Raw genomic sequence first — 23,245 nt, 5'->3', positions numbered from 1 at the left:
CAGAAGCGCTCGTCGAGAAGACCGTCTCTCCCCGTGGGACGGCCCTGGCGGCCGCGTCCCGACCCGGGCGACCGCGCGTGCGGGTTCGTTGCTGGGCCGCCGCGTGGGCTCGGGGCCGGCAGCGCGGCAGGAAGTGCGGACGTCAGGACGTGGGAGGCCTCGCCTTCGTGCTGCTCTGTCGCGTTCTTCTGGCGCTTTGGGGCTCCCCGGGAGAGTGCACGTACGTTTTGGGGGGCTTTGTCTCTTTCTGTAAGTTGCGCCCCTGGGCCGCCTCCCGTTGCGGCCCGTCCGCCGGCAGCGGCACGTGGCATCTACCAGACACTTGGCGTGGGAGCCGGGCCCGCTGGCCTGACGGCTCCAGCCTGGGGTCGGGCCCTCCGGTCGGACGCGCCGGCTGCTCTGTCCACCTGGTTCCCGACCGGCTCCCAGCTCACCCCGTGTTCCCCGCCACGGTCCAGGAGCCGGGACCCCTGGTCAGAGGCCGGTGCTGCGGCCCCTGGGCTGGGCAGGAGGTGGCTGCTGGGCATCACGGCTTCGAGGCCCCGTCTGTCCTCCACCCACAGGTCACCGCCTCACGGCCACACACATCCCTGTCCACGGACCCCGCGTGGCCCCCCAGCACCAGGACGGCCAGTTGGGAGGATGCGTTCCACACTCCGTCACGGGCCGGGCTCGTCTCGAGCCGTCCTGAGCGGTGGCCTCGAGCCAGCTGCGTCAGCCCTGTCCGCCGAGCCCGCGCTCCCCCTGGTGGCGGGAGGGTGGCACGTCACCCGGCCGCGCCCGCACTCTGCCCCGGAGCAAGTTCCTTTTATGCTTAAGGCCAGAACGTGTGGACGGCCGGATGCCACCGGGGACGGGAACAGCGACTGAGCGGGCTTCACGGGGACAGTGCCCGTTGCGGGGGGGTGCAAGGCCGCAGCCCGCACAGGGAGGAAGGGCCGTGTCAGGGTGTCAGGGCCGGGGGCCCGGGCTCGGGCCCTCACGCCATTGAGCCCCCCGTGGTCTCAGGCGCCCTGTGCCCTGCCGTGGACGCTGGCACGTGGGCCAGGCCGCCCTCCGCACCCGGCCACACAGGGGGCCTGAGTCCCGCCCCGTGCTTGACGCCAGGTCCGAGGTCACACACACAGGGGCCCCGCCTGCAGTGCACCCTGGAGGGGACAGCATGATCGCCAGGAGCAACAGCCCATCCCTGTGGCGGCCACGCGTGGAGGGGCCACGTTGCTTTCCAGCTGGGACGGGAGTCACGCGAAGCTCGGGGTGCGGAGTGAGCAGGGACAGACACGGGCCGGCTCGGATGGTGCCGGACGGCTGGCGGGGGGCAGGGGCTGTCCCGTGGCTCGTGGGGTGGAGGCCAGAAGTGAGATGGGGCCGGGGGACGGCGCCAGGAGCAGGAGCCTGACTGCCGAGGGCGCCCGCGCGCTGTCTCCTGGGGGCCCAGGCACCGCAGAAGCCCAGGCCGAACAGGCCGCCACGGGCAGGTGCCTCTGGTGTCCTCTCTCACCTCAGAGCCACGCTGCCCGGGGCTGGGGGCCGGGACGGCCGGCCAGGCAGAGGGAGCCGCACTGGCCACAGGTGGACCTGACGGAGCTCACCACCTCGACCACGCGCTCCGCCAATGAGAAGAAAGCCACGTCCTACCCCAGACGCGAGGGACTTGGGCAGACGAGAATGCCCGTGGGAGGGCGCGCGGGGGTGGGCGGCCGGGGGGCCGGGACTCACCGGGCTCGGGGTGTGGGGCGCCCCGCCGGCCCTCTGCAGCTCCCGCTCCTGCACGTAGCGGCGGATGTCGGCGCCGAAGCAGTCCTCCTCGTAGAAGGCGCTGCTCCAGCCCGGGCTGCAGCTCTGGGACGCGGCCAGGCCAGGGCTTACGGCCGGGCCGCCCTCCTCGGACCTGGCCGGCCGGGCCACGGCCTCCGCGTCTGAGGCCCCTCCGGCCGGCTGCCGGTCCTCTGCTGCCGCGGGATTCGGCTCCCGCTCGGCTTTTACCGACTTCTGAGGCCGGAACCCCACCTCCAGGTTCCCCCGGGAGAGCTCGTCGGAGTTGGCGTGGGCCAGGGCCGGTGGGCCGGGTGCTCGGCCGCTGCAGGCGGCCGGCCTCTCCTTCCCTGGACAGGACACGGGGCTGAGGGGGCAGCTCCGGGCCCAGGTGAGCCCGCTGCCCGCTGCCCGCGCCCGGTAGGGGGCACGGAGCCCCACAGACGGCCGGGGCCCCATGTCGGCTCCAGAGGGGCTGGGAGGGTCCTCAGAGCCTGCGGTGGGGAACCCCAACCCTGACAGTCACGCGCGGCAGAGGGGTGCGTCCAGGGCGGTCTGGGCTGTTTGCAAATAGACGGATAGAACAGAAGCGAGTTCGTCCGTGGAGGACGGACCAGGCGGCCGCAGGTGACGGCTCCAGGTCCCACGTGGCCGCCACCGTCCTTGCCCCAGCAGCACACGCGTGTCCGTGCCACACGGCGGAGTCCCCAAACCACGTCCTGCCCGCAGGCTGCTGAGGGTCCCGGATGAGGCCTCGGGAAAGTCGTACCCGGGGCCCCTCCGTGGCCGTGGTTCCAGGGAAGATGCTGGTGATCCTGTCACCTGCCCCAGGGCCTCCGGGCCCCTGCCTGCCGCCCCCCGCGGCACGGGCCCCCGGGGCCGAGGAGACCTTCCCCGTCACCGCCCAGCCACACCAAGGGGCCTCCGGTGCCCCTGCCACGGTGTCCGCCCGCTCACCTGCTCCATGCGGCGAGGGCCGCGTGCCAGACTGTGGGCTCGGTGTGGGGGTACGGCCACCGCCCGCGGGCTGGGATGACCCGGCCTCGTCTGAAGCACTGCAGGCAGAGTGGGGGTCACTGCAGCCCCCGCCCCCCTCGCCGCCCCTCCAGCGGCCCCCCAGCCCTCCACTGGGTGAACACGGGGTGTACAGTGGGAGCCCGGCCCCCCTCAACACGCGGGCCCTCACTGCTGGGCAGGCTCTGTGGCGGCAGCGGCCGCCCTGCCCAGGCTTCCCGTGGACGTCACCGCCGGCCCCTGGCCACCGCCGCCGCTCCTCTCCCGGGCCCGAGGCCCTGTGCGCATTCACTTCTGGGGCCCCAGACGCCCGTCCCACGTGGCCTGGGGGGACGCAGAGCAGAGCGTGGGTGCCTGACGCAGTGTGTGGTGCTTGGGGGCGAGGGGCCTGCACTGACCGTCCACCAGAGCTGGGCGGGGCCGGGACACCGTGGCCACCTGTCCTGCCGTTAGGGCTGGGGCGTCCCGGGCACCGGCTGCCACGGGGTCACCTCCGGGGGCTGGGGGGGCACACTCACTTCTTGGGGAGCAACGTCCTCCCGTTCACCACTCTGAAGAGACTCTGCAGCAGCCTCTCCCCCCAGTACAGGTCGCAGAACTTCTCCGACACGGCCCCGCAGAAGGTGGCGTAGGTGAGGTCCTTCAGGGCGTGGATGTACTCCCCTGGGCGGGCGAGACGGCGGGGTGGGCGCGCGGGGGCAGCCGGGCTGCGGGGCCCTGCTGCTGCCCGGCGCTGCCCCCGTCGCGCAGAGGCGGCTGTGTGGGGGCCCCACCCGGCGCCGAGCCACCCGCTGCACCGCGCCCCCCGTACCCATGATCAGGGCCTCCAGCCCGTTGTCCAAGTAGCCGTCGAAGGCGAACTCCTCGCGGATGAGGCGCGTGGCCTCCTGCAGCGACGCGCAGGCTGTCCTCGGGAGGGGCCCGGCGTCCGCGCCGGGCGGGGGCGGCCCGCGGTCTGCTGCCGGGCGCCGCTCAGGGCGACTGCCGGGGGCCTGGTCGTCCTGCTCCCGGACAGGGGTGTTCCCGGGGCTGCCTGGATGCGCCCCGGCCGGGGGCGGGCTGCGTGGCGCTGGTCGGGGGCCCTTGCGCTCCGGGCCTGGGCCCTCGCTGGCCGTGCTCCTGGGCGGCGGGGCCAGGTGCAGGCTGGGGCCTGGGGACTGGGGCCGGAGGTCACCTGCAGAGGCTCGGGGCGGGGCCCACGGCTCTGGCCCTGGCTCCTGCGCCTTCGGAGGTGGGGCCAATGACGAGGCCTGAGCTGGAGAGCAGGGGCACCCCTGGGCTGAGTCTCCCAGCATCACCTCTCGGGGGGATTCTGACGCTGCACCCCGCGGTTCGGGCCCAGGAGCCGGCGGGTCAGGCCCCTGCAGGCGAGCGGCTGCGGCGTGGGCCTCCGTGGGCTCCTTCCCACTGGAGTCCCCAGAGCACTGGGCAGGCATGTCTCTGTGAGCAGGAGGAGGGGGCACTCAGGAGGGCCCCTCGCCCCCGCTGGAGTCCACCCCACCTGGCACTCACCTGGCCGCCCCTGTGTCCGGTGCCAGGACGGTGGGCCTGAAGTGGGTGGCCGCGAAGGTGGACGCCCCGGGCAGCCCCGAGGACGCCCCGCAGTGGGACGGCTGGCCGGACACAGGCCCCTGCACCGCCTCGAGCCTGGGGTCTCCTTTGGCCCGCACGAAGCCTGGGGACGAACTTGGGGTGAGTACCAGACCCGAGTGAGTGCTGCGTTCTCGCCCAGGTGTCCCCAAGGACCAGGAGCCCTGGAGATCCCGGCGTCTGAGCACAGGGGACGGAGGCTTCGTGGCCGAGGCCTGAGCCCGGGGCAGCTGCAGCCGGCAGGCAACAGAGAAGCAGAGCCCCGCCTTACAGGGAGCCCTGGGGCCTGGCGCACGCTCCGGGACGGGGCAGGTGCCACCGAGGGGGTCGCAGCGGGCTCTGTGGAGAGTACGTGGGGCCGGCAGGAGCCGGGGTTGGCAGACATGGACGCGGCAGGTGCGGAGCGGAGTGGCGCCTGGCTCGGTGCACCCCGCGCCGTGGCCGCCGAGGAGGGGGAGGAGAGGCCTGGAGGACGTGCGGGGCAGGGAAGGGGCAAGGCCGCCGGTCGTGGGCTGCGCTGCTGGGCAAACTCCGGGGCAGCAGCGGGGGCCGCGGAGCAGGACGGGGCGGTCGGGGACGCACCTGAGCCGGGCGCGGGAGCCGGTGCCGTGCTGGGCTGCAGCTCGACGGAGGTGCCGTGGAGGCTGACGGTCTCGCCCTGGAGAGCCTGGCACAGAAGGGTGCAGTGGGCACAGGCCCGGAGCGGCCGTGCGTGACCCGCTGGCCCCAGCGGGGCTGCTGCTCTCTGGACGAGACTTTGGGGGCACCCCGTTTCCCAGCTCAACAAGCCGGGGCGGGTTTCCTCGTCACAGGGAGACGACGCCCTGACCGGGGCCGGGGCCGGGGTGTCAGTGTGCTGTCCCCCCCGTCCCAGGCAGCCGACAGCCACGATCGTAAATGACGTGGCCACCTGCGGGTCAGCGTGCAGGCCACTCACAACGCGCCCTCGTCGCCCGGGCCCGGGGCCCCTACCTGGCAGGCGGACGCCCCAAGGCGGGCGAGGATCTCGCCGCTGTCCATGCCTTGCTGGAGGAGGTAGCTGCTGCAGACCTGGAAGCCACGGGGGGGTGCGGGTGGCTCGGGCCGGCCCCTCCACGCCCGGCCGCACGGGAGCCCGTGAGCATGCCCGGTGTCAGCACCGTGCCCGGCGGGGCGGGAAACCCGGGCAGGGATGGCCGCGGCCCCCACCCTGCCTCGCTGACAGCCCGTGCACGGAGGGGCAGGCTGCGGGCCTAGGGCGCCCCCTGCGGCTGACAGGCGCGGAGTCACGACTCTTCCCCACTCGGCCTCCTGAACACCGGGGCGGAGGTGCCACAGCACCCCGCGGACTCGGGGGTGCGGTCAGCTCGCACGCACGCGATCCCCAGCGCACAACCTCAACCCAGGCAGCCGTCCCACAGATGAGCTCACGCACGGGACCGGCCCGGGTGAGCCGAGCCCCTCGTGGCCTCGGCGGCAAGGCGGTGCCCGCCTGCGGGACGCTGCGGATACGGCCTCCGGGCCCGCACCGGGGGCTCAGGCGGGCGTCCGTCACGTGGCCCGTGCCTCTGCAGCAAGATGCCTGCGGCTCGGTCGAGCTGCGTGTCCGTACCATGCTCCGCACGTGCTGGGGACCCCGAAAACGGCCAGGGCCGGGCACTGGTCCCCAGCAGCTCGGACGTCCTGGCGTTCGGGGACAGCCTTGCTGGTGACACGTTCGACTTTCCACTTGGGTACGGGTGACCGTGAACGGGAGCGTGAGGGTTGCCTGTCTCCCCCGCCACTCGAGGGGCCTCAGGCGTACCTCTGCGTCTCGCACGGGGCCTGTCGGGGCCCGGCTGGCAGAGCTCGGGGCAAAGGCGTCACTTTCCACTCCGACGGCAGCTGTGTGCCTGCCCCCCGAGACGCACGCGGCACCCACAACCCGGGGGCCCGGCACCGGCCCGGAGCTGCACCGATGGTGGTTGGGACGGGCTGTGGAGGCCCAGCCCCGCTGCCGGCACCCCGCCTCGCGCAGCTCTCCCCGGCCCTGGGCCCCCCAGCTCAGTGGTGGCCGAGTGCAGCTGCTCCACCCGACACCGGACCACGCGCTCGCGTGACGGGGCCAGCCCAGCCCAGAGCCACGATCCACCGTCCCGCAGCCGCCTGGTCCCGGGGCCGGCAGCGAGCCTGGCACCTGTCCAGCTCCAGTCGGCAGATGCGGTCACAGGCCACCAGGAGGGGGTCAGCCCAGAGAGACCGGGTCGCGTGGGGGACGCTGCCCCTCTCCTGCCAGGCGGTCTTGGGGGTGTGCTGGGCAGCGGACAGCACAGACTCCACATGCTGTGCACAAACGAACCCTCGCCCTTCCCTGCCTGCCACCGCCTGTCCCGGAGGCCGGAGGCCACGGGCGGCCACCCTCCCCGCAGCAGCGTCCAGCCCCGAGCGGTGCGGGTACCTCGACGGCCTCGGCCACCGACGGCCGCTCCTGGGCGCTGCGTCCGGCCATGTGCAGGAGGAGGGTCTTCAGCCGGCGTGGCAGGGCCAGCTTGTGGTCTCGGGGGACACTGGACTTGGCTGCTGTCCACAGGACTGCGGCCACACTGTACACCGAGGCCTGGGGACGACAGAAACCGGCCGTGCTCAGTGGACCTGCCCGTCCCCAGGCTGCGCCCGCTGGGCCCGGGTGCGGGGTGGATGCGTGCCCACAGCATGGTGCCGGGCCCGGGCGTAGACCGCACCGGACGGAACCGCCGCTCGGCACACGCCCACGGCCTCCAGGGCGGGGCAGGCGGCTCGCAGCTCGAGGGCGGGAGGCCTCCGCCGACTGCCGGGCGCTGTTTCCGTCCACGCCAGCGAGGCCCACGGGAGCACACAGAGACGCCACCGGGGTGTGCGGGTTCCGAGCAGCGTCGGCCTCCGGCCTCCGGCGGCTGCGCTCGGCGAGGGTCGCCGAGCCGCCTGCTGTGGCCGTCTGGCCGCGGGCGTGACCGCGGCACTGGCGGACACCCCTGGCGTGGTCCCTGCAGGGCTGGCGTGGACGCCGCGGTGTGGGGAGACGCCGGGGGAGCCGTGGCCCCCGACACGTTTTCTGGGGGCTTTCGCGCCGCAGGCGGGTTTCCTTGCCGAGTCCCTGAGCGCTGCCGCCCCTCGGACACCCGAGCTCCTCGCGCCGCGGGGGCCGCACGTCCTCCGTGGGTCTCGCCGTTTTCCCCAGACCCTCTCGCTGGTTCCTGCCCCACGTCCGGGGGATCCCTCGCTCTGTTCCTGGGGTTCCGGGGTGGGAGCTCTGTGGACGGGGCGCAGCCTGTGCCGCTCCCCGCGCGGACGCGGTCGGCGCCGGCGTTGACCCGGCCCCTTCCGCCCGGTTCTCGGCGCGGCCGGCAGTTCCTGCAGGACCCGGGGCCTGTCACATCGTGACTCTGGGTCTAGCTGGTGTCCCACAACACCCCTCCGGAGGAAGAGGGGGTGCCGCCTTGCGGAAGTCCAGGCCCCGCTCGGCCCCTCGAGGCCGGACCAGCTTCTCCTCACTGCCGACGGGGGGCGGTCGGCCTCCCAGCCGCCTCCGCTCACACCTGGGGTGGGGCGTCCCGCCACTGCTGGGTGACGGACCCCGGGCCCCCTCTGGCCCTGGCCCAGCAGGGCTGCTCCTCGCCGCCGCCGGCCGGGCTCCTGCCGGGGACTGTGCCGGCCTTCCTCCCAGCCGCCTCCGCTGCCACAGGACGAAAGCGCCGGGCGCCCGCTGTGCTGTCCTGTCCTCGCCCGTCCCCGGGCAGGGGTCTTGATGTGTTGGGTGGGCCAGGGCGAGGAAGGACACCCCGTCCCCTCCACCTTCCCAGAAGGGACCTGCTCCTGGGCCCTGATGCAAGCCATCTTGCCACAAGCTGCACGACTAACCCGCGCCCAGCGAGCTCTCGTGCGAGTCCAGCTGAGGGTTCTGGCCAGCCAGCCCTCACTGCCCACAGCTGTCCACACCGAAGTCTTGTCCTGGGATGGCACAGCCAGAACCACCCGTGCTGAGGGACACAGCCCAGACCGGACAGAGCAGGGTCTGGACAGAGCCGCTGCACTTGGGGGCCGCCCTGCCTCCCCGGAGCCCATGCGCCTCCCCCAGCCCCCTCGGGCTCTCTGGGCAGGGTGGGGGCACCATGGGCGGGGGGGCGGGATGACTGGGGTCCAGTACCTTCTCCGTGGCCAGCTCCTGCTCTGCGACCTCGGGGGCCAGGAAGAACGCGCTGTCAGAACCTGTGAGGGAATCCCGAAGCCACTGAGCTGCCCTGCCGTGGGCCGGCCGTGCCAGACCGCGACCCGGGGGGTGGCGCCCATGCCTGCAGACCCACCGAAGGCGGGCGGCGGCCCGAATCGCACGGCCCCATCCTTGGCCACCAGCACGGAGTCCAGGCACAGCACAGCTGCAGTGGGAGACGAGGTCGGGGTCGGGGTCGGCCACACTCCCCGTGGCCTGAGCGGACGCGGCCGGGCAGGCGGTCCCCGACCCCCTGAGGCCACCACGTCGCCTGGGGACGCCAGGACCCCGGCCCACCGCCGGCACAGCACAGGGGCCAGGGCGCTGGCCTGGCCGCCCCCTCCCAGTCCCAGGCACGCAGCCCGGGGGGACGGCGGGACCCTCAGAGCTGCCTCACGCTGCGAAGGGGAGAGCAGGGCCGAGGGCAGAGCCGGCCGCCGGCTGTGCCCTCCCGGCCCGTGGCGCGCCACACCGGGGCTGCTGGCTGGCCACACGCCCTCGGGTCCTCCCCGGCCCGTGGCGCGCCACACCGGGGCTGCTGGCTGGCCACACGCCCTCGGGTCCTCCCCGGCCCGTGGCGCGCCACATCGGGGCTGCTGGCTGGCCACACGCCCTCGGGTCCTCCCCGGCCCGTGGCGCGCCACATCGGGGCTGCTGGCTGGCCACACGCCCTCGGGGGCCGCTGGGTTTTGAGGGCCACGAGGCAGTGTCACGTCTAAGGTCCCCAGCCAAACTTCACCTGCTTGAGGACAACGTCGCCTAACGAGAAGGGGGCTGGCAGGGTCGCCTGCTGTGAGGCCCACATTGAAAGCCTCTGCTCCCCACTGTCCCCGAACCCCTCGTGCCCAGGTCCAGAGCAGACACCCCCGGGGGACCCCGGTCCATGGTGTGGATGCCGCCGCCCCCCCAGCCCACACGGGCTGAGCAAGGAGCCGCGGCACGTCACCTGGGTGCTGGCGGTGGGTGTGCAGGGCGCGGAGGCAGGCGTGGCACAGGGCCCACAGCTCGTAGTCCTTGAAGGGCCGGGCCAGCCGGGACACCAGCTCCTGCAGGGAGACGCCCTGGGGACAGGCCGCCCGGGTGAGGATGGTGCCCGCCGGAGGTGACAGGCGGGGACGGCCTCGGACACGGGGCTCCTGCACGGCGCACGCCCCGCACACCAGCAGGGCCCGGGGCACTGCGGCGGGGCGTGCCGCGCGGCCGCGGGGACAGTGCGGGTCCCTCGGGTCGGATGCACGGCCACCATGCGGCCAGCGGTCCCGCTTCCGGGGCTGTGCCCAGAAGAGCTGGACGCAGGGCCTGGGACAGCTGTTTGCAGCTGTGCCCACGGATGGACACACGAATAAAACGCAACCCGTCCAGATGACGAGGTGTCGGCCAGCTTCGAAGGGAGGGACGCCCTGACAGGCCACAGCAAGGACGGCCCTGGGGGCACTGCTCCGCGACACGACTCAGCGCGCGCCCAGCACGCGCCGGCCCCGGGGTCGCCGGGCGGGCTGTTTCAGGTGCCACGTTCCACGTGCACCATGAGCAAAGACGGAGGTCACGGAGCACCGTCCTTGGGTCGCCACGCCCGGGGCAGTGAGGGCCCTGGTGCCACACCGTCGGCCGCCGTGCCAGCCCAGCACTGTCCCCAGATCTGCCGCGTGGATCACGGGGACACAGAGCTTCAGGGGGCAACTTGCTGGGAGCCCAGCAGGAGGCTGTGCCCAGCCGGGGGCCTCAGCCCACAGAAGGCCCCTCGGAGTGGCCACAGGGTTGCTAGGTGCACCCCGGACTCCGGGAACACGGTTCCAACAGAGGCCTCTGCCCTTCACCGTTGAGGGGCAGCGCCAGGCCCAGGAGACCCGTCCTGACCTGGGGAGACCCCTCTGGCCACCCACCTGCTCCGCGGCTGCTTTGGGGGCCTGCTCGTCCTCGGCAGCCCTGACGGTCCCAGTGTCTCCGCCTGCATCCTCGGGGCGGGGCGGGTGGCTTCCCTCCACAGGGTGCTGGCCAGGCACCCCGGTGTCCCCGTCCCCACTGTGGCCTGCACTTTGAGCCTCTTCCTGCTGGCACTCAGGCTCCTGCTCAGGCCACAGCCTGGACTGGGGCTGGGCCCTGGAGCTGGCACAGCCATGCTGCCCCCCAGGGGAGGCCTCTCTGGGGCCTGCAGGGGAGATTCTAGGCATGGGCAGCTGGTCCTCCGTGGCCATCGTGGGCAGCTGGTCCTCCGTGGCCATCGTGGGCAGCTGGTCCTCCGTGGCCATTGTGGGCAGCTGGTCCTCCGTGGCCAGTGTGGGCAGCTGGTCCTCCGTGGTCAGGCAGAGGGCAGTGGCCCCAGGGCCCTTGGGCAGGGGCTGGGGCACCGCCTGCACGTCCCTCGAGTGGCCCCTCTGCAGGGGCCATGGGGCGTCCAGGACCAGGCTGGCCAGCCCCTGCCGGCTGGGGCGTTCTCCATTCCTCAGGGGGGCAGGCACCAGAGACATGGGGGCTGGGGTCCCGGGGTGCTCCAGGCCCTTGGGGGCGGGCAGGGCCCCTGGGTCAGTGCCGTGGTCTCCAGTCTGCCTCCTGAGCCCCCCGCTCTTTGGAGCAAGTCTCCCCTTCCAGGTGCTCTCAGTGACATCTAGGAGAAGCAGGAGGCGGTCACTGCTGGGCCCAGGACCGCAGCCCATGGCCACCCCGACCTGTGTGACCAGCTCCTGCAGCACCCTGGCTCACTCACCAGAGACCTGAGCTCAGGGCCTCCCGGGGTGGGGCTTCCCTCTTCCCTCAGTGTCAGCCTCGTTAATCACACAGCCCTGGCTAATTATGTTTTTTTTCAGCCCTGGCTAATTAATGAGGCTGTAGTTCCCCGAGGCCGGGCTGAGCCTCCCCAGGGCTAACTCCAGCAGCTCGTCATCTCCAAACGCACACGGACCCCGTCAGTGCACACACGAGGCTCCCGCGGCAGGAGGTTGGGCCTGCGGCCCTCCGCTGTCTGCTGTGGACCGCCCCAGACAGCTCCTGTGGGGACCGTCCACTCCCCGTCCCTGTCCCCAGTGTCACAAACACGGCCACTGCCTGGGGGCCCCACACGGCCCCTGCAGGCCGCTGCCACAGGCACGGCATGGGACAGACGCTGCTGGCATCTGTCCAAAACGCCATCTGCGATCACACCAGAGTCCCGCCCGCCTGCGCCCTGCGAACCCGGACGTGACAGCAGTAGCGTGGCTGGCGGGTGGGGGGGACATGCCCTCCAGACACAGTGTGGGGTCCCCAGAAACAATGGGAAGTCACTGCGTGCATGCCAAAATAGATGCTCGCGAGGCCGAGGCAGACACCGGCCGAGCTCAGGGCTCCGCCAGCATGGCTTCGCCTCTCATGCCAGCCTGCCCGACGTGTGCGTGCACGTGTGTGCCCACGAACGAAGTGGCGCTCTGCGTGCGCGCCCGTGCATTCTGCGTGTGTCTGCAGGTGAGAGGCTGTTTCTCGGCGTCACGTGCAGCGGTGCGGTCGTGTGCGCGTGGCCAGCATTAACGTTTGTGCACTCACGTGCGTGTTGCGCGCGTGTGTACATGTGCGTGGGCATGTGTGTGCGTGAGCCTACCTTGGAACGCGCTGAAGGACTCGATGGACAGCACCCTCCTCCCCACGGCCGCGAGGCTGCGGCAGAGCCGGCAGGAGGACGTCGGCGGCATCTTCTCCTCGCAGAGCGCGATGATGCTCTGTGGACACGCGGGGGCGCTGCAGGTGGGCCCCCCTGCCCGCCGCCCGCCCGCCCCACCGCGCCCGGGGCCTGGAACCGAAGGCGATCACCTTGGGATTACAGGAAACCGGGGCTTCTGTTCAGCCCATGAGAACTACAACCCAAACCTCTCCACAACAGAAATGTTAAAAAGTCAGGTTCTTATTTAAAATGCAATGCCATCAAATTGCAGGTGAGGGGCTCGCATGACGGTGTGCATGTGTGCAGGTGCGCGCGCGTGCGTGCGTGTTGGCTCCAGGCATGGAGCTGCACGCAGGGTGTCGAGTCTCAGCCTCAGGGTAAACTGAGGGGACGGCTGCCAGTTACCTCGAGGTCTGGCCGGTGCGCAGGGTCCTCCGCCTGCATCTGGCCCAGCAGCGCCTCCAGGTCGCGGCTCAGCCTGGGCGCCGGCTCCGCCACGTACTCCAGCGCGGCCCTCAGCGTGGCGCCCAGCGAGTAGACGTGAGCCTGCGGGGCCAGGGAGCCCGTTTGCGCGCGCGCGCGCGGTCCCGCGGCGCGCGTCCGCCCAGAACGCGCATTTCGGAGACCACGCCTGGTCTTTGCAGCGGGCGCCAGCATGGCCGGGGGGTGCGGGGGGCGCCACCCCCTGCGGCGGCTGTCCTGGCACTAAGCCACCGCCCCAGGCTCTCGGGTCTGGGGTCTGCACGGTGCTGCGGCCCTGGCCCGCGCCTCTGGGGGACCGGGCCTCGCGTTCTCAGGGGCGTCCTTCCCAGCCCAGGTGTGGGCGGGGGCGGCGGGTCTGGCTTCCAGGTCGAGAGTCAGGGTTCTCCTGTCCGTGTCCGCGTGGGCGCGCGCTCTTCGGACTGCAGGCGGGGGCCCGGCATAGCGCAGCAGGATCCCCGGGTCCCACCCCAGCGGCTGACGAGACCCTCTGCTGTGACGAGCGCGTGTCCACCCCGCCCTCCGCCCCCGCTCGTCCCGCCCCCCACGCTGCGCCCCTGCAGCTCCGCCCATCTCTTAGGGGCACATGTCCCCGGCATTTCCACAGTTATGAACGACACCGAGAGTCTCCCGCCTCTGCGCACGGGCTCGGGCCTCTCCTTCTGCCCATTGGAGGGCTTCCCTAGTTTCGCCAAGGGCATGCTCTCCCACAGTGGGGTCTGGCTCACAGGCGTCCTCTCCGTCTGCCGCTTGGCTTTTAGTTTTGTTCATGTGTCTTGACATTCAGAAATTCCAAAGTTTAATTTGGGAAATCGGACAACTTTTTCTCTTTAGCAGCCTCTCAGAAGAGCCTTGCCTTCCCTGGCCCGCTCACAGGAAGCTTTCTTCTTTCTTTCAGGATTTTCGTAATCTGCATATATCTAGTTCTAATCCATTTGAAATCTGTCCGCATGCTGGGGCACTGTGGTCATCTGGGTTTGCTTCTCTTCTACTGGGGTGAGACCTCCCAGAACCACTAACGAAGACCCTGCCTGGACCGCCCGCCACGCCCCTGGCTCTGGGGCCAGACACAGGCCGCCGCCCCCTGCCTCACTGGTCTGTGCACCCCTCTGTCCGGCTGAGCTGTTTTAACTGCAGCAGCTTCGGAGTTTACTTTTATCTCTGGAGGACTACTCAATCTTCCTTTCTTTTTCTTCAAAAAGTTTCTTTATTTTCACATTTGCTTGATTTAAAAGAAACAAATATAAGCTCCTCCCCCCACCCCATTTCCATTCAAAAGACAAACCCCAACAGCTGGGATTTTATCGTAAAGGCACTGCGTGGCGAGGGTCGAACATGTAGGGCATCAGCAAGGTGGCCGAACGGGGTGTTCCTGGACAGCACGTCGGCGTCCGCCTGTGGCCGGAGCAGCTCTGCGGCCGCTGTGGGGGCCAGCAGCCTGGCACCCCGCTGTGGGCCCCCTAGACTAAGTAGGAGAAAAGGGGACTCAAATGCACAAAATCGCGAACGAAACAGGAAACATTACACTGACTGCGGAAACCCAAGGGACCGCGAGAGGCTGAACACTATGCACCAGCGAGCCGGGCGACCTGGACGAAATCGCTCAACTCCCAGAAGCGCACGACCTGCCAAGGCTGAATCGCAAAGAAACCGAAGTCCAGACAGACCATTACTAGTAAGAAGGAATCAGAAACCAAAACCTCCCAACAAAACGAGCTGAGGACGGAAGAGCTAACACGAGCCTTCCTTGAATTCTTCCAGAAAACTCGAGGAGGAAGTACTTCTAAACTCTTTACGAGGCCAGCATCATGTTGGTACCACAGCCACATAAAGACGTTACAAGAAAACTAGAGACCAGTGTCCCTGATGACTATGAATGTAAAAATTCTCAATAAAATATTAGCAAAGCAGATTCGAGGGCACGTTAAAAGGTTCACACACTGTGGTCGAGTGGGATCTACCTCTGCAAGCACGGCTCAACACCCACAAATTAACGTCACGAACCCCATTAACGGAAGGAAGGATGAAAACCGTACGACCATCCGTGGGTGCAGAAAAGCACCTGACAATGTTCGCCATCCCTTCATGGTGAAACTCTCAGCAAGTGGGATGCGGCTGGAAGGCATCTCAGCACAAGCAACGTCAGGCGACAAACCCAGCGGTGAGAGGCCGACTGCGTGGAGCCGAGAAGCTTCCGTCCGGGAGTGGAGCGGCGCCCTGCAGGGCGGGGAGGTGCCTGCAAACCATCGCTGTAGAGGACGAGCTTCCAAAAGAACAAGGAAATCACACTGCTCAACGGCAAATAACAGTAACAATAACGATCTGTTTAGAAAAGAGGCAGAGGAACGGACCAGACTTTTCCCGGAGAAGACATGCAGATGGCCGTCAGGTTCAACGTCGCTGACCATCAGGGAAATGCAAATCAGAACCAGGAGACGTCCCCTCAGACCTGTCGGAAGGGCCGCCATCGCAGACAGGTGCTGCTTGGGATGCCGCGCGGGGGCCTCATGTGCTCTTGGGACCGACGGCTGGTGCAGCTGCTCTGGGAGCGGTGGAGGTTCCGCCGAAAATCAGGACTAGAGCGACCTCGTTTATCCGGAGGAAGTGAAAGCAGTGTCTCGGGGTGTCTGCGCCCTGTGTTCACCGCAGGGCCACCCACAGTGGCCACGGCGTGGAAGCGACCGAGCTGTCCGTCTGCGGAAGGAGGAGGTGGGGCGCGGGGCCCAGCGGGACGCGGACGGGGGTGACCGGGGGGCACGTGCTCAGCGAGGTGTGAGGCAGAGGCGTGGGGTCTGAACAAGCCAGGCTCAGAGACGGACACCAGGCTGGAGGGTGGCGGGAAGGGCTCACGCTCGTCCGAGGGTCGGCCTTCCCGGGGCAGGCGGTGGGCCCTGGGCGGCGGGCGGGCGGGCGGTGCTGTGCGGCGGGGGCCAGGCCCCGCGGAGAGGCGGCCACCGCGCCTGCGACCCTGCCTGCCGCGGCCACCGGCGCTTCCCGTGGCCGCTGCCGTCGCGCAGCGGGCGATGCCGGTTCGTCTCCCTCTGCCGGTCGGACGCCGAGGAAGCTGTTGCGTTTGAGATGCAGCTTGCCTTCCACTGGCCTGATTCTTGCTCTGTCGTTCCTACCTGGAGCCCCTCAGGTTTCAGGCCCCCAGACGCGTCATCGACACACGCCAGGGTCCTGCCCCCACCGCACACGCCGCCCGCTCGCACCGGGAACATGGCTGAGCCGCGCTGACAGCCCTGGGCTGCCGCCCCGCCTCTCAGAGAAGACGCGGGAGCCGCCAGCCCCTGCCCCACGCGGAGGCGGCCCGCTGTCTGCTGCCACCGCCAACCACGCCCGTCACAGCCCGGGCCCCTGCCGGGGCCCCCACGCAGCAGCGCCCAGGGCTTCCAGGACGGGCCAAGGCCGAGCTCCAGGAACCAAGGCCGCCACTGGGGTTTCCTGGGCAAGGAGTGGAGTGTGCAGGGCCCGGTCCCAGGAGACGCGGCGGCTGGATGACCAAGCATTTGGGGGGTGGGAAAGGCTGCACCCAGGAGAGAGGCTCCACGGTGCCTGGAGCACATGGGGACTTCAGCATGGGACACGGAGGGCCTGCCATCGTCCTCTCTGTGGGAGGGAGGCGGCTGGTGTGCGCCCGCGTGAACCGCGGTGACTAGCCGTCAGCTGGGCAGAGGGGGCGAGCTCAGCCTGGTCCGGCAGGCCCGGCCCCAGCCCGCCCCTGTGCCCGTCCGGGGCCCGGAGGCCTCTTGGCATCAACGGCAGAGCAGCTGACTCTGCCAAGAGCGGGAGTGCCACTCAGTCCCGAGGCATGGGCATGATGGGTGCCACACGGGAGTGACAGCCCCACAGTGCAGCACCCGGACCGCCCAGGGGTCTGCCAGCCCCTGGGGACGGGTGCCGGAACGAGGCTGGCCCGGGGCAGAGCAGAGGCCCCGGAGCCCCGGCCGGGGGGCGCACCTGCACTCGCGTCGGGGCACGCAGCAGGGCCTCCTCTCCGGTGGGAGGAGCCACCGTCAGCCCGTGGGACGCAGAACAACTCAGAAAACACACTCCTCCACCCCAGGAAGGTGGGGGCGGCGAGGCCCCTTCCCGCGGGCAGAGCCGAGTGCAGCCCGCCCCGAGGCGGGCCCAGAGGCTGGGTGCCCCTCCGCCGCAGCTCAGGTGCCCATGGAGGGGCACGGTGCCATCCATGCGGGGGGGGGGGGTGCCGCCCCCTCCCGACGGCCTGCTGGGCCCACACGGGGCCCTCCGCGAGCGGCAGTGCCCTGGGACCCCGCCGACTCAGTAAGAGGATAAAGGGCCGAAGGCGGCCACTGTCCGCTGCGGGCCAAAGCCTGCCCGGCACCTGGGACACACCCCAGCGGCAAGGTGTCCTCTCTGCACCCCTGCCACGCCGGGGGCCGTGCTGCCTGTCCCCGGGGCACGTCGTGTGTGAGGGAGCCCCGAGGCAGCGCTCTGAGGGGCGCCCAGGGCCCTCGCCGGCCACACGGCCTCCACCGCCAGCCGGCCTGGCTCCCGCCCACGCTCCCGCACTGTCCCCTGCGCGCGGCCTCCGCAGGGGAGCGGCCGTTCCGGCCCCGCGGTAGGAGACGCCAGTGCCTGGAGCACGCGATCGCCGCGAGTCCACGCGGAGGCGGGGCAGCTGCGGTCCCCGCCCGGGGCCGGCTGGGCGGGCTCCCGGCAGCCCTTCCCGCGTTGGCCCCCTGGCCGCCTGCCACTCACCTCGAAGGTGTTCCCCGTCACGTCGAACTCCGGCGGGACAAAGGCGCCCTCAGGGTCATCTGGGGAGGAGGAGAGAGCTCTGGTCAAGGCCTGCGGGGCCCGGCGAGGGGTGGACACTCCCGCCCCTGCACCCCAAGGGGCCGACCCCCCGCCCGCCCCTGCACCGTGAGGGCCATTTTCGGGCTCAGGGGCGCCATGGTTAGAAGGGGAGCCTCTGCTACTCCGGCAGTGTGGGAATGCACCCTGAAGGGGAGGAAGGGGGGATGGAGGCCCCATGGCCCCTCCCAGTCCAGCCAAGGCTGCAGAGACCAGAGACCAGCGCCCGCCCAGAGCGGCCCCCACCTCGTGCTCCCCAGTGGCCCCGGGCTGCAGGTGCCGCCAGGTCGCCACAGAAACCTGGGCTCTGGGACCGTCGTGCCCAGGGAGGGCCCAGAGTCAGCCGCTGGTCTGTGCTCACGTACACCCCAACGGCGGCGTCTGGCGCCCGCCCGCCCGCCGTGCCCCGGGCCTCACCGCTGAGCAGCTCCATGAAGCACACGTTGCCGCTGGTGTTGAAAGCCAGAGTGTCGGGCGTGATGCAGAGGGTCTGGAATATGGCCGAGCGGGCGACACTCCTCACGGACAGGCTGCACTCCAGGCACACCGCCCAGGCCTCCTGCTCGCTGAGGCCGCTGTCCCGCAGCGAGAGGATGTCGGCCAGGGACACGTTCTCCTGCCAACACAGGCCCCACTGAGCCGGGTCTGGGGACAGGCCTGAGCTGCCAGCAGGCCCTCCTGCCCAGGACGGCTGGCCCCAGCGTTGAGACTAACTGGGGAAGCGGATGTCGGGAACGAGGTTATAGGCAAGGGCTTAAAAAAACCCACAGAGTCACCCCACTGTTTCCCAGGTGTCCGAAGCCACAGAGCTTTTAGTGGCATAAGCAGGTGCTGAGAGCAGGTGTTCACTCCTGCCTCTGGGACCTGGGCCTTTGTCCCAGCAGCCCCCGTGAGCTGGGTCACCCACTCGAGGAGACATCCCTGACCTGCAGGCTCACTGCACAGCTGGCGGGCACAGGGCAGTGCAGGTGTGGGCAGAGGAGCGAGGTGCTGGGACCGGAGGGATGCAGTCAGTGCCCAGGACGGCACAGGTGCACGGGGAGCCGCCGACCCCGGGACGGAACAGGTGTGCACGGGGAGCCGCGCACGGGCCTGTCCTGCACACGGGCCGGGGCAGTGAACACACGTGACCTGCCGGCTGAGGAACTGCACGCGTCTGCTCTAGGCGCTTCACACTGAGGACAGGGTCTTGTGGGCCCTGCACCGCCAGACCCCAGGGTCCCTGTGCAGACCGCCTTCCAGATCCGAGTGGGTCCCTCTGGCTCAGGCCTCAGCTGTGATGGGGTCCCCAACACACATGTACTCGTGTGCACACACACTCTAACATACCAAACACACAGTCACACATACACACCCCTCACACACACACTCACACATACCAACATGTGCACCCACACGCACGTGCCCCTCACGCAGTGACTAACGGGTGCACAGGCACCCCCAAACACGTCCACACTCGTGTGCCACATGCACAAGCTCACGTACACAAGCGCATCGAGCACGTGCGCACACGTGTGCACCCTCCCACATGCTAGGGCACACACGGAGGCCATGTGTCCACTCTGCAGACAGCGCAGCTGGCCCCCACGGCGTCTCCCACACCACACCTGCTCACGCGGCTCGGGCGGGGCGTGCTGCCAGGAGGAGGGGTGCAGGCCCGGCGTGCCGCGGGGCGCACAGCACGACTTCCTGCTCAGACCCTGGTCCCGCCGGCCCCATCTAAACGGGGGTGCTCTGTGTGGTCTCATGGGGTGACATCCACGGGTCCTGAGTCTTTGCTGACTCTCTCATGCACATGACGGTCTCAGCCCCCCGACCCCCTCTGCCACAACGGGCAGGGGGTTTCAGCCGGCGTGCGGTTCCAGGACAGAGCCGAGGGGTGCTGCTGGCCTCCCTGAGCGCAGTCTCAGGTTGGGGGTCCCGAAGCCTGGGCCCACGGTCACCTGCCCTCTGCTGCCCCCTCCTCTGGGGTGGGGGTGAGGAGTGACCTCACTTGCCTGAGTCCAGAGCCCAAGCAGGGCGGGCAGCAGAGTTGGCTGGCCTTGGCCGGTGGGCCAGGGCCAGGGCCAGAGAGAGACTGCGCGGCAGCTGTCAGCCGTCCGTGCCCCCCGCAGCCACCCCAAGGGAGGCATGACGGTGGCCTGCACGTCTGCGCCCACCTTCGCAAGGGCAGCTCAGGGACCCGGGGCTCCGTGCCCCATGCCGGGCGGGCCCAGCTCCACGCACGCGGGGAGTGTGCCGAGGGCAGCAGGGTCCACGCAGCTTCACAGGCCACAGTGGACGTTTCGGAGGGAGGTGGCACCTGTCGGCCAGCCCCCCTCTGCGGCACCCACATGGCCAGCGCCCGGCCAGCTCCGGCCACCATCTAGCTTTCTGGGTCTCAACCTGGAGCTGGTTTGCTGGTGGGAAGGTGTTCACAAGGGTGTACTTTGCGTTATAATTTATAACGCCGTCAGATTCATTTCCATGTGTTCGCAGGCCATGTGCATTTCCTCGGGGGACACCAGGGAGGGACATTCCTGGAGGCTCCATTCGGCTCCATCTCCTGGTCTCACTGCACAGTGAGCTGTGACGCCCGGGCACCTCCTGTCTCCTGCAGCTTCTGCACGTCCCGGGTCTGGCACCGCTGTCCCCCCGGGGGCTGTCCGCGCCCGGTCCTGTCCCTCCCGGGAGGCTCCTTCAGCACGGCCCGGCCAGCCACTGCGGCCTCGCTCCTCCCTCCTTGCTGGACACGACCTGACTGCGTGCCTGCTGTGGAGGGTCGGGGGGCGCAGCGCCCAGCCCAGTGGGCTCCAGGCCCAGGACACGGCCGCTCCGGGCTCGGCCTGGGGCCGGCCTTCTGTTCTGCGAGAGCACACTCGAGGCAGTGCCCAACTCCCAGAGGGGATGCAGGAGGTTGGGAAGGAGCCCCCCGACTTTCGGCTGGAGGCTGAACTATGGTGGAGGCCCCGACGCCATGCACAGGGGGGCCGCAGCTCCGCCCCAGGAGCCCGCGGCTTTGGGCCCAACCCTGGCTCCCGGTCTGCGGCTCGGGCGCTGGGCGGCGGGTCAGCTGGGTGTGGGCCGCTCCGCATCTGCTGTGGGACAGGCCTGTCGCAGCCGGCCTGGAACGCGCCCCCTGGGGACTTCTGAAGGCTGTGCCCTCAAGCCCGGGGGCGCCGTCCAAAGGGTTGTTTATTCCTTTGTCTGTCTTCTCCGCAGCTTCTGTCCCCGAATCCAGGCCACCTCGGGGAGGGGGCAGTGCCTGCCCCGGGCCTCAGAGGCCCCTCCCTGCCACAGCGGCTTGCGGAGACAGACCCTGCCACCCGGACAGGTGAGCTGCCAAGGCCTGAGCCTCCCGCGCTGGCCGGGCTGGCAGAGGGCAGAGTGTCCAGGGCTGCAGCTGCGGCCGCACTCGCCACAAAGTCCACTCTGGCCCAGGAGGCGCCGCCGGTCTGTGTCCCCGGCTGGCCTGCCTGGATGGGTCCTCAGGGTCCTCCGCACAGGCCAGTCCAGGGAAGGCCTCTGGCGTGGGCCATGTGCTGCCGGCCCTCAGCAGTGGGCACAGGAGCCTGGAGAACCGGCCCCTGCCTGCTGGGGGCTCGGAGGGCCTCTGCCCAGGCCCCACAGACCAGGGGTGGGGGTGGGGGTGGCAGGGCCCTTCCTAGCCACCACAGCCTCCGGGACACCTCTCATGTAGAGGGTCCATGGCGTTCACTCATCTGACCCAACCCACAGCCTGTGGGGCACCATGGGAGGCCAGAGCCGCAGGGTCACAGCCCGCCCAGGTGGGGACTGGCTTCTCTGCCCAGTCCCAGGTGACCTGCCTCTGTGAGTGCCTGGCCCAGTTACTGGCCACAGACCCCATGTGACAGAGACCCTGGCCCCTGTGCACCTGGAGTGGGGGGGACATGGGTGAGGGCCAGGTTCTCGGGGAGCAGGAAGCAGCCCTGAGTCCTGGGGTTCCCCCGCCCCTCCCCAGCTCAACAGTCCTGGGCTCCTGCTGCTCACACCTCCCCAGGGCCCCTGCAGTGAGGAAAACAGAGCTGCCCCCTCACAGCACCCCCCACTGATAACCAGGAGCCCACGAGGGTGACAGCCCACCCGCTCCGTTCCCTGCGACATTCCACGGATCCCGTTCCTTCTGGGAGAATCCGTTCCAGGGCTGCGGGGGGCAGTGCCTGGGGGGCGGGAGCACCCTCCCTGGGACTCTCCGCGGACCCTCACGCCAGGGAAGGTGGGGTCCCCCTTCTTCTCACCTCGTCCTCGGGAAGCGTGGGGAGCGGCTCGAAGTCGTAGAAGTCTAGGTCTTTGTCGTCCTCGAAAAATCCCGCGGCGGCCGGCTCCATGGCCTGCACCCTGCGCGCGCGCCCCGGCGCCGCGCTCTCGGGCCTCGGCCGCGCCCGCCTCTTCGGGGGGCAGGGAGGGGACCCCGGCGCCTCCTCGGCCCTCCGGGCTCTGCGCCGCCGCCGCCCGGCCGGCTCCGCGCGTCGGGTCCGGCTACGCGCGCCCGGGCGCCATGGCAACGCGCCCCGCCCGCGCGCCTGCCGCAGTGCCGCCGAGCTCCGGCCGCGGGGACACCTGGGACGGAACTGGGGTCCCGGACCGCGCAAGCGGTGCTCGCTATGGCAGGCGCTTGGGTCCCTCAGGACGCTGGGCGATTTCCGGGCGGTGCGCGGCGGGGAGGGGGCAGCCCGAGCGCTGCTGGCGTCGGCGGCCACCTGGGCGCACGGGGCTGAGGGCCGCGGCCCCCGGTGAGCGCTGCGCGCGTCCCGGACCCCACGCCTGGTCCCCGCCCCGCCCCGCCTGGGGCGGGGCTGCCGCAGTCCCCGCGGGCGGTGGCGGCTGCCCAGGCGCCCAGGCCGCAGGGCGGGGCTGGCGGGACCGTCTGAGACCTTGAAGTGTGGCCAGCCTCCTCGCTTGAGTCTGTCCCATGCGGGGCCGACAACTGCAGCTTCACCCCCACCTTGCCCGCCAGCCCTCCAGGGGTGGAGCAGAAAACCGGAGACCCGACGCCTCTGCCCCATCCTGGCGGCCCTGCCGGCTGAGTCCAGCCCTTCCCTGATGGGGGAACTCCGTCCCCAGCTCCCCTGCCCGGACTCTGATGGGGCCGTCCCTAGGTGGCGGGCGTCTACAGCCCCGGGAGGCCCAGCCCCATCCAGCACCCTCCCTCCTGAGCCCTCCAGAGCCAGCAGGGCCGTGCGTCCCCCGCCGCCCGCCTGCAGGCTGTCTCAGTGTGAGACGGACCTCCTCCCCGCGGAGCCGGCATCGCCTCTGAGGGGTGCAGCTGTCACCACACCTCCTCCTGCCCCGCCACCCTCCCGAATGGCCAGAGCTCTCAGATTTGATCGCCCAGCTTGGCCCTTCTGCTGGCCTCCCCAGGGGCTCCTCAGAGCCTGTTCACCACCTCACCTCTTTGCGCCCACCTCTGGGCACACTGCCCTCTCCAGGGGCAGAGCGGCCTCCGTCAGGGCCAGAGGCCTTTCCCTTACAGGATCATCCTTTGATCATGGATCCAACAGGCCACACTGCCAGCTGAAGGTGCAGGGGGTGCCCAGGCCTGGGGCCTGAGAGCACTGCCTCCCGCCGCCCCCCACCCCCGCTACCCCTGCCCCCAAGCAGCACCAGCCCAGCGGGGGTGGGGGGCGGCTAGCGGTGCGGAGGAGGCGCCTGTGGCCCCGCGTGCCAGGGGCATGCCGCTCCTCACAGGGTCCTCAGCCAGGGAAGGGACAGGCCTCCTGCAGCTGCCAACAGTCGAGCACGGAGCCTGGCAT

At 70.2% G+C, this 23,245-nt stretch overlaps 1 protein-coding gene across 2 annotated transcripts in view; it reads right to left on the bottom strand.

Moving 5' to 3' along the window:
- The window catches only part of KNDC1 (kinase non-catalytic C-lobe domain containing 1), a 35,336-nt gene extending 13,482 nt beyond the window's left edge, over positions 1–21,854 (bottom strand). For both annotated transcript variants that reach the window (XM_036223505.1, XM_036223504.1), the window contains exons 1-17: positions 21,731–21,854; positions 17,910–18,108; positions 17,397–17,455; positions 12,597–12,737; positions 12,132–12,249; positions 10,447–11,168; positions 9,510–9,624; positions 8,658–8,729; positions 8,501–8,562; positions 6,776–6,934; positions 5,332–5,409; positions 4,942–5,026; positions 4,282–4,444; positions 3,581–4,209; positions 3,288–3,432; positions 2,713–2,810; positions 1,720–2,105 (exon numbers count right to left, since the gene is read on the bottom strand). In XM_036223505.1, the coding sequence (XP_036079398.1) occupies positions 1,720–2,105; positions 2,713–2,810; positions 3,288–3,432; positions 3,581–4,209; positions 4,282–4,444; positions 4,942–5,026; positions 5,332–5,409; positions 6,776–6,934; positions 8,501–8,562; positions 8,658–8,729; positions 9,510–9,624; positions 10,447–11,168; positions 12,132–12,249; positions 12,597–12,737; positions 17,397–17,455; positions 17,910–18,108; positions 21,731–21,820 (3,321 nt within the window). In that variant the 5' untranslated portion in view covers positions 21,821–21,854. The remainder of the gene's footprint in view (positions 1–1,719; positions 2,106–2,712; positions 2,811–3,287; positions 3,433–3,580; positions 4,210–4,281; positions 4,445–4,941; positions 5,027–5,331; positions 5,410–6,775; positions 6,935–8,500; positions 8,563–8,657; positions 8,730–9,509; positions 9,625–10,446; positions 11,169–12,131; positions 12,250–12,596; positions 12,738–17,396; positions 17,456–17,909; positions 18,109–21,730) is intronic.
- Between the last annotated feature and the right edge of the window lie 1,391 nt (positions 21,855–23,245).

The sequence above is a fragment of the Rousettus aegyptiacus genome, unplaced genomic scaffold (genome assembly GCF_014176215.1).
Source record: "Rousettus aegyptiacus isolate mRouAeg1 unplaced genomic scaffold, mRouAeg1.p scaffold_m13_p_6, whole genome shotgun sequence".
In the NCBI taxonomy this organism is placed as follows: domain Eukaryota; kingdom Metazoa; phylum Chordata; class Mammalia; order Chiroptera; family Pteropodidae; genus Rousettus; species Rousettus aegyptiacus.
Note: the sequence above shows the minus strand (reverse complement) of the source record. Positions and strands in the feature narration are given on the sequence as shown.